Source organism: Equus przewalskii, chromosome X, assembly GCF_037783145.1.
Source record: "Equus przewalskii isolate Varuska chromosome X, EquPr2, whole genome shotgun sequence".
Taxonomy (NCBI): Eukaryota; Metazoa; Chordata; class Mammalia; order Perissodactyla; family Equidae; genus Equus; species Equus przewalskii.
Genome location: NC_091863.1, coordinates 66,019,815 through 66,039,885, shown reverse-complemented (window position 1 = coordinate 66,039,885; position 20,071 = coordinate 66,019,815). Strand labels below are relative to the sequence as shown.

The window sequence follows — 20,071 nt, the reverse complement described above, 5'->3', positions numbered from 1 at the left end:
TTTTCATGTAAATAGAACAAAGAATCCTAAAACTTATATGGAACAACAAAAGACCCTGAATATCCAATGCAATCCTGAGAAAAAAGAACAAAGCTGGAGGCATCACAATCCCTGACTTCAAAATATACTACAAAGCTATAGTAATCAAAACAGCATGGTAGTGGCACAAAACAGATGCACAGATCAATGGAATAGAGTTGAAGGCCTAGAAATAAAACCACACATCTATGGACAGTTGATCTTTGACAAAGCAGCCAAGAACATACAATGGAGAAAGAAATATCACTTCAATGAATGGTGCTCAGAAAACTGGACAGCCACGTGCAAAGGAATGAAAGAAGACCATTATCTTGCACCACACACCAATATACTCAAAATGGATTAAAGACTTGAATGTAAGAACTGAAACCATAGACCTCCTCGAAGAAAATATAGTCAGTACATTGACATTGGTCTTAGAAGCATCTTTTCAAATACCGTGTCTACTTAGACAAGGGAAACAAAAGAAAATATAAACAAATGGGACTACATCAGACTAAAAAGCTACTACAAGGCAAAGGAAACCATGAACAAAACGAAAAGACAACCCATCAACTGGATGTAAATATTTGCAAATCATATATCCAACAAGGGGTTAATTTCCAAATTATATAAAGAACTCATACAACTCAATAACAAAAAAGCAAACAACCCAATAAAAAAATGGGCAGAGGGGGCCGGCCCAGTGGCTCAGCAGTTAAGTGTGCATGTTCCGCTTTGGTGGCCCAGGGTTCGCCAGTTTGGAACCCTGGTGTGGACATGGCACTGATTAGCAATCCGTGCTGTGGTGGGCATCCCACATATAAAGTAGAGGAAGATGGGCACAGATATCAGCTCAGGGCCAGTCTTCCTCAGAAAAAAGAAGAGGATTGGCAGGAGTTAGCTCAAAGCTAATCTTACTCAAAAAAAAAAAAAAATGGGCAGAGGATATGAAGAGACATTTTTCCAAAGACGATATACAGATGGCCAACAGGCACATTAAAAGATGTTCAACATTACTAATTATTGGGGAAATGCAAATCAAACTACAATGAGATATCACCTTACACCTGTCAGAAAGGCTATAATTACTAAGACAAAAAAATAACAATTGTTGGAGATGATGTGGAGAAAAGGAACCCTCACATGCTGCTGCTGGGAATGCAAACTGATGCAGCCACTATGGAAAACAGTATGGAGATTCCTCAAAAAATTAAAAATAGAAATACCATATAATCCAGCCATCCTACTACTGGGTATTTATCCAACGAACTTGAAATCAATAATCCAAAGAGATTTATGCACCCTTATGTTCATTGCAGCATTATTCACAATAGCCAAGACATGGAAGCAACCCAAGTGTCCTTCTACAGATGAATGGATAAAGAAGATGTGGTGTATATATACAATGGAATACTACTCAGCCATAAATAAAGACAAAAATAATCTCATTTGCAACAATATGGATGGACCTTGAGGGTATGTTTGTCTTCCACATATGAGTGAAATCATGCAGTATTTGTTTTTCTCTGTCTGGCTTGCTTCACTTAACATCATACCCAGAAGAACTTACGACTATACACAACTATATAGGGGCTTTTGGGGGGAAAGGAAGAAAAAAGGAGGATGGTTGGCAATGGATGTTAGCTTAGGGTGAATTTTCCTTAACATATATGCACCTACCAACAGAACGTCAAACTACATGAGGCAAAAACTGATAGAAGGGCAAGGAGAAATAGATGAATCCACTATCATGGTTGGCGACTTCAACAGCCCTCAATCCAAAATAGACAGATCCAGCAGGTAGATAATCAGTATGGAAATAGTTGAACTCAATAACACCATCAATTAACTGGATATAATGGACATCAATAGACTACCTCATCCAACAACAGCAGAATACACATTCTTCTCAAACCCACAGGGAATATTCACCAGGACAGACCACACTCTGGGCCATAAAACACATCTTAACTAATTCAAAATAGTAAAAATCATATAATGTCTGTTCTCAGACCACAATGGAATTAAACTAGAAATCAATAACAGAAAGATAAGAAAATATGGAGATTAAACAATATACTTTTAAATAACACATAGGTCAAAGAAAAAATCTCAAGAGAAATTTAAAAAATATGTTTAAATAAAAATAAAATCATAATTCATCAAAATTTGTGAAATACAGTGAAAGCAGTGATTGGAGGGAAATTTATAACATTGAATGGATATATTAGAAAGTAAGAAAGGTCTAAAATCAATCATCTAAGGTTCAACCTTGGGAAACTAGAAGAAGAAAAGCAAATTAAATCCAAAGTAAGCAGAGGAAAAAAACATAAGAAGTAGTAGAGCAGGAATCAATGAAGAAAACAGGAAATCAATAGATAAAGAACACCAAAGCTGGTTCTTTGAAAACATCAATAAAATCAATAAGCCTCTAGCTAGGCTAACTGAGAAAAAAGAGAGAGGACGCACATTACTAACATTAGAAATGAAAGAAGGGACATCACTATAGATCCTATGGACATCAATAGACTAATAAAATAATACTATGAACAACTCTATGCCCACAAATTTGATAACCTAAATGAAATGGACCAATTCCTTGAAAGATACAATTTGCCAATACAAACACAAGAAGAAATAATCTGAATAGGCCTGTATCTATTAAAGAAACAGAACCAATAATAAGTAACCATCCCAAACTGAAAGCATCAGGTCCAGATGGGTTCACTGGTGAATTCTACCAAGCATTTGAGAAAACAATTATACCCGTTCTCTACAATCTCTTTCAAAGGATTGAAGCAGAAGGAATACTACTTAATTCACTCTATAAGGCCAGCATTACCTTAACACCAAAACCAGGCAAAGACACTATAAGAAATATCTCTCATGAATATAGATGAAAAAATCTTCAACAAAATATTAGCAAATCAAATTCAACAGTGTATAAAAATAACTACACATCACAACCAAGGGCAATTTATTCCAAGTATGCAAGGCTGGTTCAACACTCAAAAATCAATTAATGTAATCCATCATATCAACAGGCTAAAAAAGAAAATCACAAGATTATGTCAATAGATTCAGATAAAGCATTTGACAAAATCCAATATCCATTCGTGACAAAAACTCTCAGTAAACCAGGAATAGAGGGGAACTTCCTCAACTTGATTAAGAATATCTACAAAAAAACTTTAGCTAACATCATAATTAATGGTGATAAACTTGAAGTTTTTAAAGATCAGTACAAAATCAGGTACAAGGCTTTTTAATGGTGAGAAACTCGAAATTTGAAGCTTTTTAGGATCAGGTATCTTTTGGATCAGGTATCTTTTCGATCAGGTATCAGGTAAGGATGTCCCCTCTCACCACTCATTTTCAACATCATACTTGAATGTCTAGCTAAGCAATAAGACAAGAAAAGAAGTGAAAAGTATAGATATTGGGAAGGAAGAAATAAAACTATCTTTGTTCACAGATGACATTATAATCTATGTAGGAACTCCGAAAGAATTGACAAAAAACTCCTGGAACTGATAACCAATGATAGCAAGATCGCAGGATACAAGGTTAATACACAAAAGTCAATCACTTTCCTGTATACCAACAATGAGCAAGAGGAGGTTGAGATCAAAAACACATCGTCATTTACATTAGACCCCACAAAAAAAGAAATACTTAGGTATAAACCAAGGAAAATATGTACAAGATCTGTATGAGGCAAACTACAAAACTCTGATAAACGATATCAAAGAAATAAATAAATAGAGAGATATTACGTGTTTATGGATAGGAAAACAATATTGTCAAGACTTCAGTGCTTCCCAACTTGATCTATAGATTCAATGCAATCCCCCTCCAAAATCCCAGCAAGTTATTTTGTGGATATCAACAAACTGATTCTAAAGTTTATGTAGAGAGAGTCAAAAGATGCAGAATAGCCAACACAATTTGAAGAAGAACAAAATTGGACGGTTGACACTACCGACTTTAAGACTTACTGTAAAGCTACAGTAATGAAGAAAGTGTGGTATTGGCAAAAGAAAAGACAAATAGATCAATGGACTAGAATAGAGAGCCCAGAAATAGATCCACATAAATATAGTCAACCGATCTTTGACAAAGGAGCAAAGGCAATACAATGGAAAAGAGATAGTCTTTTCAAGAAAGGGTGCTGAAGCAATTGGACATCTACATGCAAGAAAATGAATCTAGAAACAGACATGCATCTTTCACAAAAATTAACTCAAAATGGATCACAGACTTAAATGTAAAACACAAAACTATAAACTCCTAGAAGATAACATAGGAGAAAACCTAAATGACCTTGGGTATGGTGATGACTTTTTGGATACAACACCAAAGGCATGATCCATGAAAGAAATAACTGATAAGCTGGACTTCATTAAAATTAAAAACTTCTGCTTCTCAAAAGACAATGTCAAGAGAATGAGAAGACAAACTATAGACTAGGAGAAAATATTTGCAAAGGAACATCTGATAAAGGACTGTTATCCAAAATATACAAAGAACTCTTAAAACTTGACAATAAGAAAATGAACAACTGTATTCAAAAATGGGCCAAAGACCTTAATAGACAGCTGACCGGAGAAGATACACAAATGGCAAATAAACATATGAAAAAATGCTTCATATCGTATGTCATCAGAGAAATGCAAATTAAAACAACAATAAGATACCATTACACACCTATTAGAATGGTGAAAATCCAAAACACTAACAACACCAAATGCTATTGAGGATGTGGAGCAACAGGAACTCTCATTCATTGCTGGTGGAAATGCACAATGGTACAGCCACTTTGGAAGACAGCTTGGCAGTTTCTTACAAAACTAAACATAATCTTACCATACAATCCTGCAATTATGCTCCTTGGTATTTACTCAAAGCAGTTGAAAACTTATGTCCACACAAAAACCTGCACATAGCTTTATCCATAATTTCCAAAACCAGGAAACAACTAAGATGTCCTTCAGTAGGTGAATGGATAAATAAACTGTAGTACATCCAGACAGTGGAATATTTAGCACCAAAAAGAAATGAGCTATCAAGACATGAAAATACATGGAGAAAACTTAAATGCATATTAGTAAGTGAAAGAAGCCAATCTGAAAAGACTGCTTATGATAGTTACTTAGTATGATTCTAATTAAAGACATTTGGGAAAATGCAAAACTATGGAGACAGTAAAAGAATCAATGCAGGGGTTGGGGGCAGGGGACAGAGGAATAGGCAGAGCACATGGGATTTTTAGGGCAGTTAAAATACTCTGTTTGATAATATAAGAATGAACATATGTCATTATACATTTGTTCAAACCCATAGAATGTACGACACTAAGAGTGAACCGTAATGTAAACTATGGACTTTGGATAATAATGATGTATTAATATGGGTCCATCAATTGTAACAAATGTACCACTTTGTTGGGGGATGTTGAAAATGGGGGAGGCTATGCATATGTAGGGGCAGGGATATATGGGAAATCTCTGTACTTTCCTTTCAATTTTGCTGTGAACCTAAAACTGCTCTAAAAAGTAAAAGTCTTAAAAAATTACTAACTCTACCCAAGCAACAACTGGAAAATATTTTGCTATTATAGATTTGGCTAATATGATCTATGCAGTGTCTATTTCAACAGAGTTTCAGTTGCAGTTTGCCTTCATCTCTGAAGGGAAACACGTACCTTCTCAAGGCTACCTCTGGGGTACCTCAGCAGCTTTGCCATTGCATACGATCTTTGCAGACAAGATCTTAACTGCATCTACCTTTCCTCAGGAGTGAAGGTATGACATTATATTGACGGCATCCTCCTCTAAGGAGATTCACTTGACACACTCACTATGAGTACACAAGTCTAACACCTTTTATTCCTTTTTGAGTTCTTGTGGCAACATATTCCTCATTTACAAATTGTCCTTAATCTCACTGATGCTGCTACTTACAAATCAACCCATCTTAAATAGGCTCATTTCTAACAAAAGGCTCTAAAATCTGTCCAAATTAAAATCAGCAGGCACTCCTGTTAGTGCCCTCAGAAATTCCTTCACTGTAGAGGCTTTGACAATGCCTTTCATGCTTCCTGGAGTCTCTGAACACCTATAATGGCCATAAGTTGCCCAAGGGCTTCAGATGCAAGAAACTGTCCCTCTTGGCCTTGTGCTATACACTGTTAAAACAAAATTGCTGGCTGTATACTGGACTCTTCCAGAAATAGAGGTTCTTACAGACCCTGAGCCTATGATCCTCCATACCCAGCTGCTATCTCTGTTTTGGTTCATGAAAACAGCACTCAGCAAGCTAGGCATGGTCACTGAGTCCGCCTTAATGGATAGAGACAAACCTGTGCCCTCTGGCATATTCCACCTACAGGAGGAGGTGGCCTCCCCTATCTTCATTCTCTTGCCAGATGCCATGGTACTAGAGGAGGGAACCTACCCCCAAGAGCCCTTGGTAACCTGAGGAGTCCGTTGGGATTAACTGAGTGAACAGTAATGGGAGATTGTAGGCTGTGTGAATTACACTGCCACCATCATAAAAATTATGAGGCTCAGTGGAATGTTTCTGCTTTCCATTGCTTAGCCAAGATGTCCTTGATAAAGGATGAGATACAAGGGACAACACATTTGGTTAAACTTCAGGTGGTCATCTTAGCATTGGATCTTCTGGTAAATGAAAATCCCCTTCTTCACATTTATTACAAACAGTTGGACCAATGCCTAAGAGTTGTCCCCTTCAGGGTAAAGAACTCTGAGAATCTCTTTGCTCACTGATACCCAAAATATAAATCAAAATCACACATCTCTACATATACTGAGGACTTGCAGGGATACTCATTCCTTTAGGAGTTACAGACATACTAGTAGTAGCCAAGGCAGAAATTTACTTCCCAAATTATACAACACTAGACACTTGTAAAAGGCATTCAACAGAATGTTCATGTCCTCGACAGGTCCCAGATAGCAGGTTTAATTGAGAGACACAATGGTCTCCTCAAACAACTTTTCAAATGCCAGTCCAGCAAGTGGACCTCTAAATAATTCTCTATCATGTCCCAGGACTTAACCTCTATTAATTCAAGGCCCCTTGACTGACTGACAACTCATACCAACAAACAAAAACTTTCCATTGCCTTTTGCTATATATAAATTGGGATATTTCTTGTCTCCAGGTATATAAGGACTCCCCCTTCTTTACAATTTTTTTATTTTGTCCCCATTCCATAAGGGCTAGAGCAAAATTGAGGGTGTATAATCTCCTGGGACTCATTAACTGTCTATTGTCCCTGGACTAGACAGTTGTTCATTTGATATGGGGCCCATTTGAGCCTTTAACTTCCACTCTCCAACCAAAAAATGTGTCAAATGCATCTATATACCATTTTGTTGACTACTGGTCTCATTGCTACTGGTTTAGATGCTTTCATTGGTTTGCAGCTTGGAGGCCCCAACCCCCCGACTAAGCTACTGTTACAACCAAACATGGCAAATGCTGAGGCCCACATGCCATAGTGTTTGGCTAATACAAGTTCTACAAACCAAACACCTCATTGGCTTGCTCATCACCAACTAAACCAACAATTGCGTCAAAGGGCCCATAGTAATGGTCAAATTAGAGGACCTGCCTACAGGCTACTGCTGGAGCTCCAACTTTAGCCACAGATATTTTAATTGGGAAACCACCTGACACCCTATTAACAACAAACACCCAAATAATGGTATATAATTTAAAACCTATAGAACTCTTGTCACTATCCATCTGAGCAAAACCTTGGACTTTTGGAAACTGTTGATTTGACCATCCTTAATTGGTGCTGTAACTGTGCCAGTTGGGTTCTGGCACTTTGCCCTATTACACTGGTATCACAGATGCCATCATCACTTTTACCAGCTTTCCACCCCCAAACTTCTTTACTTAAAAGACGTTTACAAGTCAAGCTCCCAGGCCCAATGTTGTCTCGTTATAATATCATAAAACTGCAAAAACAAGACCCGCATTAACCTGAGTGGGTATCCACTTGGAAAGGATACCCCAGTCCCATTTCTCAGACAACATCACCCCAGGTCAGCAGCTTACCGCTGGGGATAACATCACCTCAAAGGACACAGCCACAGCCCAAGACCTTGCTGTTGGAGATGACTTCACCCCCTACGCCAGATATAACTTTACCTGGGATACCAGAACCTCTGCCTCAGTGATGCCCATGGCCTGCCTCTCCTAAGATGCTGACAAGTTGGACACAGGATATTTATTAATTTTCTTCCTGTGATATTAGGGATTCTATTATGTTTCCTGAGCTTACTGTCTGCTTAATCCATGATCCTGGTATACTCTCTGTTCTCTCAAAACATACACCCCTACGACTCTCACACCCAAAGAGAAATCTGGTAGAGGTCACTACTATTTGTGCCATTCTAAAAATTAATGGAGATTATTGCTTTCCCTAGGTGGCAATTGCCTCATGTTAGTCAACCGTTGGACCCCCTGGAGAGTGAACTACCCACTCTCTAGTTCTTTCTCCTACTTCTCTTCCTCCATCTTTCCACCAAGGATATGATGTCAAAGCATCACAAGGCCAATTGTATTAATCATGTCTTCTATTTTCTGTATTCTAATGCTTTGAAATCTGAGGCCTTGCTGACCGTGGAAGGACTGCCACTTCCAGGATTAGCCAATTCCTAGAGTTAGTAATTAACTGGCCTGTGATTGCACCTTTCAAGTGCAAACCAACCAATCTAGAGCCCAGATCCTCCACAGCCTCCCTTATTGGGCTCTCATACTCCAGACCATTATCTGCCTACTCTAATCACCCCAGGGCCAGGTACCAGACAACTGGGAACAGCCTCTATGACCCAGAGTCCACTGAAACTAAACAAATCCAAATTAGCTAATCCTAAACCTCATTACCCTGCTTTATCTTTTCCTTCCCACAGAAACCACAATAAACGCTCTTGTCCACAGACTCCTCCCTCACTCTGCCTCCTGACCAATCCTGTGCTTCCCCATGTGGCCCACTCATCACAAGGCGTGCTACCTTCTCTTGGGATCTGTGAGTACAACAAAATATCTTTTTAAGGCCAGTCATCATTATCTATTGGCTTTACCATAGCTAAATAATAATAAAACCTATATGAAAACATTCACATAGTATATTCACCCTTAAACTGTATAATTTGGTGGTTTTTAGTATATTCACAGAGTTGTGCAACCATCACCACTATCTAATTCATCCCCCAAAAAATCCTTAGGACACCAGCAAAAATGTCAGAGCAAGGAACTATGAAAATTTTCTCCATAAAAGCCGGGAGAAAACTGGTAAAAAATGTCAGAATCAACCTTTTCAGAACTCTAGAAATTAACTAAAGGTTTGCGTCGATTTGGAAAACATTTATTCAAGAAAAATAGTTGAATCTCAGAAAGAACAGTGAGCTTTATTGCATTTAATTTGCCCTATTCCTATTGCCCTCCTCTCCAGATCCACAGTAGCCTTGAAAACTACCCACAGTCACAGTGAATACCAGGGCCCTGACAGCTACGGAGGAGGCAGAACTGGGTGAACCTCCTTTAAAGACTCGTTTTCAGAGAATTGTCATTGATATGTCTGGCAACCATTAATCTACTTTTTGTCTGTATTTTCCTGTTCTGTCCATTTCATATAAATAGAATCATATAATATGTGGCCTTATGCATCTGGTTTCTTTACTCAGCATAATGTTTTCAAGTTTCATCCATGTTATAGCATGCATCAGTGCTTCGTTCCTTTTCATAGTCAAATAATATCCTAGTGAATGGATATGCCATATTTTGTTTATCCATTCATAATTTGATGGACATTTGTGTTGTTTCCACTCTTCAGCTCTTAGGAATAATGTTGCTATGAACATTCATGTACAAGTCCTTGTATAGACATAAGTTTTGATTTCTCTTGGGTATATGCCTCAGAGCAGAATTACTGGGTCATATTCCAATGCTATGTTTAAACATTTGAGGAACTGCCAGACTATTTCCTCACATGGCTGTATCATCTTACATTCCTGAGAAGTCTTTTAAAATGGTGTTTAGCTTAGTTTTTCTTAAAAATAGTTTAATATGTAACATTTTTACTAGGACTACTTATTAATATTTGATGGGAATATTCTGTGGAAAAGTCTGTTGTAGCCAAATAGGCAAGGACCACCTCTTATTGTCACCCCAAATAGAATAAAAATAGAGGGCCACTGAATAGACTTTATTTTCTCCTCAAAATGTCCAATAGCAAAAGGCGAAAAGTTTGGAAAAGGTTTTTGTGAGGAACTAATCTCATCTTTCAGTTGATAATGCAGCATGAAATGGATAAATATTAGCAGGACATTTCCATTGTGATACTGTTGCTTTAGTCGCTCTTTCTTTGGTTCTGCTTATATAAGGGTTATATCATGAAAGCCAGAGAAAGAAAATGAAACATAGTAGAGTGTGGAATCAAATGCTGACCATATTTAGTGGATGTTTTGAATTTTACCACAGTTTTTTCTAAACTTTGTATTTTAAGCCCTTTAAAAATCTGAAGGAAATAAACAAAAACCTACCTGAAACAGTAAATAAGATTCTGATATTATTTTACAAGTTAATTTAACATATAATTTGAATAAGAATTTTATTTCTTGTAGTTACATTTATTCAGTTCAGTTTATGCTGATACCATCATTCCAATTTTCAAAGAAAGAAAAGTCTGCATGTGTTAAACCTCCACCTAACATACCAGTCTTTATCATGCCACCTAGTGCAGCAAAATGAAGGGGGAGGTAAATTATTGTCCCCCTTCTTTTGTTATTTTTCTCTATGGATTCTTCTATTTTCTGAAAATGATATGCATATTTCACACTAAGGAGTTTCAGAGAGAAACTGCATTGTAACATGAATACACTTTTAAACAACTGAAAATTTGAGTTTTCTACATTTGGCCATGGCTGACTAATGTTGAAATGATGATAGCCAGTACTTACAGTAGTTGGATGGTGGCAGGTGTTACACCGAATCACAGGAAAATCTCTCGTCAGGGCCAAAACACAGTTCGCATAAATCATAGCACCTATACGTCTGTATTCTGCAGGAAAAGATAGGGCTCTGGGTTTGAAGAGTCTATCTGAGCATAACGTGTAGGTTGGCAAACTTTGTGTTAGTTTTAAATATATGCTATAGTTTGAACAGAGAGAAGATGACAAATAAAAAGAGAAACTCTTTTAGCCCTTCCATCCCTTCTAGCATATAATAACCTACCCAGTGATGACAGTGGTCTCTATTTTCAGCTTGTCTGGAAATTCTGGTTATGTGGTTAGTGGTACTGCTGCATCCAGGATTTCACTAAACAACCATATATAGATATTCTGCATTCTGAGGCATCCAGTCAACTACCAATCTTAAGATAACTGAAACTGAGCTCGACAATGGAAATAGTGCTTAGTGTAGTATGCAGAGAGTGCACATTACCACTCTTCATTATTGTGCATGTGTGTGCTGTGTGTTGGTGGACTATTTCAGTAAATAATTAGCTATCAGGAATAGCAACTTTTAAGACACTTTGTTAGTTATTTTATTTATTCACACTGGGAAACATACTCCACCTCTGCAATAAAGTCACCGTGCAACTCTTTATCAGTAAATATTAGAGTTTGGCATCCCATTTATACTTGGCTTTTTGATAAATATGCAAGTTAGGATTTATATGTAATATTTATGTGTAAGCCTTTTTTTTTTTGCTTTATTGTCTTTTTCATTTATTTTTCCAGAACAGCTTACATGCAAAACTTTTTTTATTATTGGTAATAATAATGAATACTTAAGAATATTTTACATAATAAGAACTTTTGTTTCCTTGGTTTCAAAATCACGTGGTAAATGATTCTTCGATCAATGGAAGTGATCGAGTGATTTATCTCTTTTTAAGGAAGCACTGAGTAATCCTAGGGATTATATAAATTAGGTTAACCTAATCCTGCTTTTTATCCTTCAGGAATTTGTTATCAGAAGAAAAATTAATGTATGCAGAATTACAAAAGGGCCTATAGATATATGATTCACTATATTTAGGATTGTGTAGTCTTGATGAATAGGCCCAAAAATTGTTTGTGCTTTGAATTATAAAGTGAGAGAGTCAAGAAGCAAGTGATAAGTATATAAAAGGCTGCTGTACCTATAAAATACTTGTTTCCTCATTTAGCAAATCAATGATCTCTTCAAAAGATTACAAAATATATAGTTCATTTCTATACCTCAGTTTCAGCCCAATTTTAGAAATTAAACTCAGCACAATTCAGTAATTCTTGAATATATATTAAAAAAGTAATCCTTTAGCACTTACTAAATGCATTATAGTAAAATTTCTTATAATCTTTAGATGATGCCGTCTATGGAAAGATGTGTTAATGATGAACTTATATTTAAATCATGTTTCTGTATTCTTAAAACCGTACAAATCTCTTAAACCAGAGGGACTTTAACGTTCTTACCTTCATTAGCAGCTTCATCTCCAAAGGAGGAACCGTATGCTAACTGTAACATTTGTCCAACCCAACTGAAAAAAATACCAAGGAGAAAAAAGGCAATAGTTAATAATAACAGCCAACAATTATTGAATGACTATGGTATGCAAGGCGCTTTCTCATTTAATATTCACGTCAACTATAAGAGGTAGGAACTATTATTATTTCCACTTAACAGATGAGAAAAGTGAGTTTTAGAGAGGTTAAATAATATGCCCAAGTTTACACAACTAGTAAATGTTGGTACACTTAATCCAGGCAGTCTAGCTCCAGAGCACACAATCTTCAGCACTATCTCGTATGACTTCCAGCTGTCATTAGAAATATCTTAAAATCCAAAGGGCTATAGCCTGACACCAAATGACAAAGAGTTCCACAGACGCAATAATTTTCTTTAGTGAGAAATTTTTATCAATAATAGAGTAATAGTACAAACCAGAATTAAAACAAATGAAGATCATGATTCGAGGCCAATACAAATTATATGAAAACCTTCTTTAATCATGAGATCAAAGAAAGCTGTATCATTGAAGCTTAAATGTTTTCAAAGCTTTCCATATCACCGACATTAGAAGGCTAAATATCAATATATGCCAATTATCCTTGTTTATGGACTGACTTTCAAGCTGAATTAGAGCTGCCCTGATGGTATCTATAGAGGTGTGGGGACCTGGAATTGGCCACCCCAAGATATGTCTCTTTGGCATCAGGATTATTTGAGGCTGATTGCTTTTGATAAACTGGGACAGGGAAGGAGGCTCTGAGGAATGGAACTTGCCCTTCCTTAGGACACATTTACATTTGTAAGGTAAATCTCTATCTGTAAAAGCTGCCTCCCTCTCTGTACCAGGAAGAAGAAAGGCGATGACCTTCTCTCTAAAAACCCTTAATCAATACCAAAGGCAAGGACTTAAAATCTGCATTTTATTGTGCTAGTCTGGTAACCTCCTGTAACTGACTTCCCTCCCCCTCCCAACGTTGGCATCTCCTTAAAGATTAAGCATCTTTCTTTAGGCTGGGAACCGATTGCAGCGCTCATCTGTGACACCCCCCAGCCCGAGGCAACACACCTGCCACCCTGCGGCGCTCACTGAGACAGCAGACCTATCTGCCGTTTCCATCAAGCGCTGTGCTGACAGAGCAGCCTCGTGACTGTTGTAAAAGGGACTTTTCAATCATATGTGAAACACCCCGTTTGGGGGTATATAACCACTATGTGCACCCCACTTCTTCGGTGCCCTTTCTTCCTTCGGGAAGAAAGGCCCCGGGCCATGGTTCCTCATAAAGCTTTGTTTAATTTTCTCTTGCTATTCTGTCTCATGTGAATTTAATTCGTTCTCCAGCCAGACGAACCCCCATTTGGGGAGAGGAAATGTCCTCCTCCCCTACAGAGGCAAGTCCCAGTCATAATGTCTTACTCCTCATACACATAACTCATGGTATTAAAAATCATGCCAAACACTTAGCAAGCTGAAAGTACTCAATTTTATACTGGATGCTTTCATTTAGAAAGACTTATTATTGATTTTTACCAGGCAAAATCTATATCTTTTGATGCCTAGTATAGAACCTTTTCCCAAAATCGTCTTTGTTATTTTGCTTTTGAAAATATTGACAACAGAACAAGATTCATCTCTCCCTCTTGTAATCAAAATAAAAATTTTAAAAATTCATAATTAATTTCATTTAAATTTAGGAAATGGTGGTTGGGGACTGACAGAACAAGATAGAAGTGGACATTTTGAATTTAAAAAATCATTAAATATTCTAACCAGGAATAGTATTGCCATCCTGGTATGGCCATTTTGATTGCTTCAAAATGTCTTGCTTAGATTTTATTGTTTAGCCCCAAGTATTTACTATCATGTGGGTTTAATTTTAATGTTGAAAATATATTTGAAGAAAAATAATAAAGACAATATAATTAGTAACTATGAATTGGACTATTACAGGAAAAATCATCATAGTGTGAGATCCTTTTAATCTGAATCTTCTGGCTATCATTACTGATGACCTACAAAGGCAATCTTTACCATAAAATTTCTGTTGGCTTCTTGGGAACAGACTATAATATTGAATTTCTTCATTAGAATTTATTAAGTGGCAATGTTTCAACCCCCTAGAAATATTAAACAAATTCTTAGCATAGCTCTCTATTAAATCAATGATCTTTAGTGATATGGACAGAAATTCTATTCATTTCTTGTAGTCACATATCATAATGTAGTATTTTGTGAAAATCTTTGGTTGCATAAGAAAACTAAAAAACAATAATTAAAAGGTGTTCAGTTTGTAAACCATACAATAAAGAAAGTTTTTAGTCAAAATTAGGTAAAAACAGAATTCTCCCTCCCTCTCTCAATTTCAAATGTTCAATAGCCATGCGTGGCTAGTAACTGCTGTATTGCATAGTGTAGATATAGATTATTTTCATCATTGCAGAAAGTTCTATTAGGCAGCATTACTTTAATATACGGGAAAAAGGATATTTTATGTTTTTGGGGTTGGTATCTTTGACAGAGAAATCAAAGATTTTCACAAAATTATTGATTAGTTTAATAAGGATTTAAAAATCTTAGGCAATTGATATTTTAATATCTTTATAAAATTATAATCCTTCCATCTCCCCTTGAAAAAGTAGATTATAAGTAATATAGTAAAATTAACTTTTACTTTTCCAGAAGAAATTTACAAAAACAAAAAACGTCTAATTTAGAAACTAAAAATTTTCTCAAGTGAGAAATTAATGCAATTTATAAGTTACCGTATTTAAGTAGAAATAACTTTTCCTATGTTTTTTTCTTCAGTGCTCCAGGTATGAGAAAATCTGACATTTATTGAAAATGTAATGTCAACAGCATTGTCAGCATCCAAAAAATATTTTAAATGTACATAAAAGCACTAAGAAACTAAGGATACATTTTCGCTGCTGAGCAGTTATCAGTGTTTTCTTCTTCTTGAAATATTAAGGAATGGACTTACTTTTTAAAAAATTACCATCCTTAGCCTTACTAACATTAAATAATATAATTGGTTAAATTATAAAATGTTTTAAAATGTAATAATGGTAGTGATCAATTTGTTACACTGATTGGTCATTCCTGAATGTACAAGTTCTAAGAGAAATTAGATTTCTTCAATACACAAGTATTTTTATAAAATTAAGTTTACCTTTACAACCAGATAGATCCAAGAACTTAAGACTGTCAAGGTGCAATTCTCCATGGTATTTCTACACATCTTGTGACAGCATTTGTCCTGGCCTATAGGTTCAAGCGTGTTTGTATAGCAAATAGCCTTGGAAGATGAAGGTCCCTCCAAGGCAGAGGCTGGATTCGTTTTCTGAGCAGGTTAATAAAGATAACATCTTTCTCTGGGACAAATGTTGGTCAGGTTTGCTAGAATTCTTCTTTCAAAGACTAGGGGGTTCCTAAGCTTGGGGTCACTCAGCTGTGACACAAAACCACTGAGTGTGCAGCACCCACTTGGTCTGCTCCATACCTTCCCCTTGGGTCTTGGGGGACCAGGAGAACTGATGTTAGTGAAGCTCATGCTGCCTGCTGGGCTGCGACTAATAAAGTCCTGTCTCTAACCTGGGAGTCTATGTCATTCTGCCAGCCTCCGCGAACAGCGCTGGCTAATTTGTAGGCTTGCAAGCTGGATAAAATCTCACACATTACACAGTTCTTGAGAAAACATAAGACAAATTAGAGCTAGTAGGTATGTTCTGAGAACCGGCCTACAACCCAGAGTGTGGGAGAGAAGCAGGTTGGTCACAAGGGTGGGGATTGAAGGGGCAGGAGGTGGAGAAGGCTGGGAACAAAATACGTAATTTTGTAACAACTCCCAATCCATTTAATTTTTGGCCAGTTAAACCTGCAACACAAAATAGAGGATATGGGTTTATATTAATCTTGGTCAAAAACAAAACAAAACACCTGAAGACACAGGTTCTTCAGAATAAAATGGATACCTAAGTAGTTTTGTAATCTTCATCTAGTTTTTTTCTCACCATGTCAGTTCTAAAAGACTCCACATTAAAAATTATCCCACTGGTTGATGGAAGTGCTCTCCTTCTCATCCTAAAGCCACCACCCCGTTGTTCTTGCTTCCCAATCCTAAACCAATAAAGAAAGCTTTTAGTCAAAACTAGATTAAAACTGGTCTGACTCCCAACCCCACCCCCACCCCCAGCCTTACCCCCACCTCCACCTCCACCTCCACACTCTCTCCACCCCCTCCACACACACTCTGATATGGAAGGTGTACAATAGACGCCCAGAAGGATGGGGAGACGTGGCTTCATAGAAAGTACTCAATAGATAATTTATTGAACTATCTTTATTAGACCATGGGATTACCATGCATTTTAAAATCACATAGCATATCTTTGAGTCCATTCCCGCGCTGTTTTGTTGTACTTCTGCCGATCCTTTAAGTACACCTTCGCAATTTCGGGAACCAGTGGATCATGTGGGTTGGGATCGCACAACATGGAACAGATGGATAACAACACTTTGGAAATGGTCAGTACCGGTGACCACTCGGATCCAAGGATGTCTAGACAGATACTTCCGTTCAGGTTAATGTTGGGATGGTAAATTCGGGTGGTGAATGAGATCTTGGGTGGTCTGAAGGGGTAATCGAACGGCAACTGGATTTTTAGGAAGAAGACCCCTCCCTGGTAGGGGCTGTCTTCGGGCCCCATTATAGTTGCCTGCCATTGGAACAAATCATTACCCACCGGCCCTGCAGAGCATTGGGCTGGGGGGTCGTGGGTCAAACTGAGGAGTTCCTTGTGGATGCGCTGTAGGGCCATGTCTGCGACACGCGGCCAACCCTTGGCACGGGACCTGGAGACAGGTAGAAGGCGGGGGTCAGTGATTTGGGGGTGGAAGGAGCAGCCACCTACCGGGTAGGCAGAGAAGTGGGCTGAGGACTGGCTGGGGGGGATCGAGGGGAGCGTCCGGGGAGGGGGATGGTTGTGGAGAGGGGGACTGAGGGAGGGATTTGGGCCCTGGACAGGAACTGATGGGCTACTAGACACCTGTGGCTGTGGCCGCCGCCGCCGCCACCTCTGCCACCTCTGCGCTGTCCCGAGCCGGAGATTCAGTCGTGGAGACCGCACTGCGCAGACACACTGCTGCTCCCGCCGGGCCGCCTGCCCCTGCTGCTCACGTTGGGGTCCCCTGGAGACAGGCCCGCTTTCTCTCTGTGAGGTCACAGGGGCCACATGACGCAGCGCAGCGTCATCAAGGGCGCGTCCAGTGAGGGCCCAGGGGGCATGGGGTCATGGAGGGGCAGGCTGGAGGGGGGCAGGCTGTGTGGGGGGGAGGGCGGGGGGAGGGCGGGGCCGGAGGGCGGGGCAGGGGGCGGGGCAGGGAGTGAGGGAGCGGGGACTGCCGGGTTCGCTCAGAGCTTTCCTGAGCCTAGGGCTGGCAAGCAGGGTCACACGCAACATATGCCATCTGCCGCCGAGATTTACTGGAATAAATAGGAGCAATTCAATGAATTCCCGTCCATTCTTCACTCACCCAGATTCACCATCCGTTAACTTTTTTGGGGGGGGTGGTGAGGAAGATTGTCTCTGACCTAACATCTGTGCCAATATTGCCATTACACTTTAACCAAATGACTTTATACTCATTTGTCTCCACATTTGAGAGTAAGCTACACACAACATGGCCCTCTACTTCCAGATACTTCCTTGTGTATTTCCTAAGACAGACATTCTCTTATATAAGCAACATCAGTAAACTTAACACCGTTATGATACTTTTATAACTTTTCAAAGTAACTTTTCATAGCCTTTTGGTAAATTTATTTTTTATGAAGAATTAAAGCCTTCAAAAATTCAATTTAGAGATAAAATCACTTTAATTTTTGAAGAACTTACTACGGGAAAGGAAGGAGGAAGGAAAGAAGGTAAAGAAACCAGTAGTCCACCTAGCATATACAAGCAGTTTGGCTATTGTTCTTTACAAAAAAAAAAATCATTTTGGGGAAGTAGTGGTTCCAACAAGTGTACCTGCAGAGCAACACTGTCTTTCATTCATGAGGATGTCCAGTAAAGATGCTGATTCATGCAAAACTCTCTTCACTTGCTTGTATATACGGGGATATAAAGCCAAATAAGTACCATAAAAATAGGTTGGTCTGTTAGCCATATCAATTCTTTCCCACGAATTAAGCAATAATTTAATAAAATGTTCTTAAATTTTGGTAAGATATCACATTAGACATGGTAGAACACAGTTTCATTTATGATATACCGGATGTTCTTCAAGTATGAAAATTTCCTGCTGCAAAACTAGTTATCTAATATACCTATTCAACCAATTTAGGAAGGCAAGATAATTATTTGACAGTATTTTAAAAGGAGGAGAACATAGATGGCTGAATGGCTCCTCTAATAGTAAGATAAAATGTCTAATTCTTTGAAAGGAACTTTTCCAAATATCTTGTGTTATACGGTACCCAAAAGAACATGGTTTTTGTGCTTGTGAACAAATGAACTATTCTTGTTACTGTGGTAAATATCAAATTTTAAAATCTTCATTTAAAATAACAGAACATTTGATAAGAAAATTGCAAAAGGCAACCAAGGCTAGTTCTTTATGTAGGGAAGCATATATAACATTGCAAGATTTTGAGGTAAGCTTCTGAAGTTCTCTTTTTCCAAGGGGATGAGATTTGAAAATTATTTTGCAAGATCGGATGCCATTAACACCAACCTTTTTAATTGGGTTGGGTATCAGGAAAAATGAAATTCTGTGTAACTTCTCTATAGGATTAAAAGGTAGCCATGATCCCCACAACCTTTCAGTGACCAAATCCTGTGGAAAATACCTTTCACGTCCATCTGCACTTCATCCCCAGTGTGGCTGCTATAATTCAGAATATAATCATTTGTCACCAGAATACAATAATATATTTAATGAGTGTCTGTGCTGCCAATGCTGCCACCCTCACATCCATATTTAATACTGCCACGTAGAATGATCTCCCTAAAGCATAAATCAATTCCTATCATAATTTTCAATAGCCCTCTATAACCTGCAGGATGAATTCTAAATTTCAGGGCTGCCCTATTCTGTTGTCCCCAAGGAGAGTTAAACTTCAGTGTTTTCTGCTACATGGAATCTTTTGTGTGCTTATAATACAGCATGTATTATACCCCATTGTCATTGTCTATTTAAATGTTCATCCTCCTAACCAGTCAGATAGCTTTTTGGTGAGAGGATTGACCTTGATCATTTTGTACTCTTACTCCCTAGTATATACTAGGCACTCAATATTTTCTAGATGAATGCATGCATTCATTAAAGAATGAATAGTATAATTTATACAAAGTGATTGATATAAAGGGGTTGTAATTCTCAATTTTTCACCTAACCTTAAACTTAGGTCAAAAACATTACAGGATACAAGATATTGCACCACAATAAAAACAAAAAGGAATATATTGGGAATACATTTGTGTTATTCTTCATTTGACAAGCCCTCAATGACAG

The 20,071-nt window shown here is 37.9% G+C and overlaps 2 protein-coding genes across 2 annotated transcripts in view; both read right to left on the bottom strand.

Annotated features, from left to right (window-relative positions):
- LOC139081031 (connector enhancer of kinase suppressor of ras 2-like) overlaps positions 1 to 20,071 on the bottom strand; it is a 76,851-nt gene that overhangs the window by 10,722 nt on the left and 46,058 nt on the right. Inside the window, exons 3-4 of the mRNA XM_070604723.1 lie at positions 12,525 to 12,589; positions 11,022 to 11,122 (exon numbers count right to left, since the gene is read on the bottom strand). Coding sequence (XP_070460824.1) covers positions 11,022 to 11,122; positions 12,525 to 12,589 — 166 coding nt within the window. The remainder of the gene's footprint in view (positions 1 to 11,021; positions 11,123 to 12,524; positions 12,590 to 20,071) is intronic.
- LOC139080923 (ubiquitin-conjugating enzyme E2 D2-like) lies at positions 16,881 to 17,742 on the bottom strand. Its single transcript, XM_070603665.1, has 2 exons — positions 17,605 to 17,742; positions 16,881 to 17,410 (listed from the first exon to the last, which is right to left on the bottom strand). Exon 2 carries the CDS (start codon positions 17,374 to 17,376, stop codon positions 16,933 to 16,935), a length of 444 nt encoding a protein of 147 aa, XP_070459766.1. The 5' UTR covers positions 17,377 to 17,410; positions 17,605 to 17,742; the 3' UTR covers positions 16,881 to 16,932.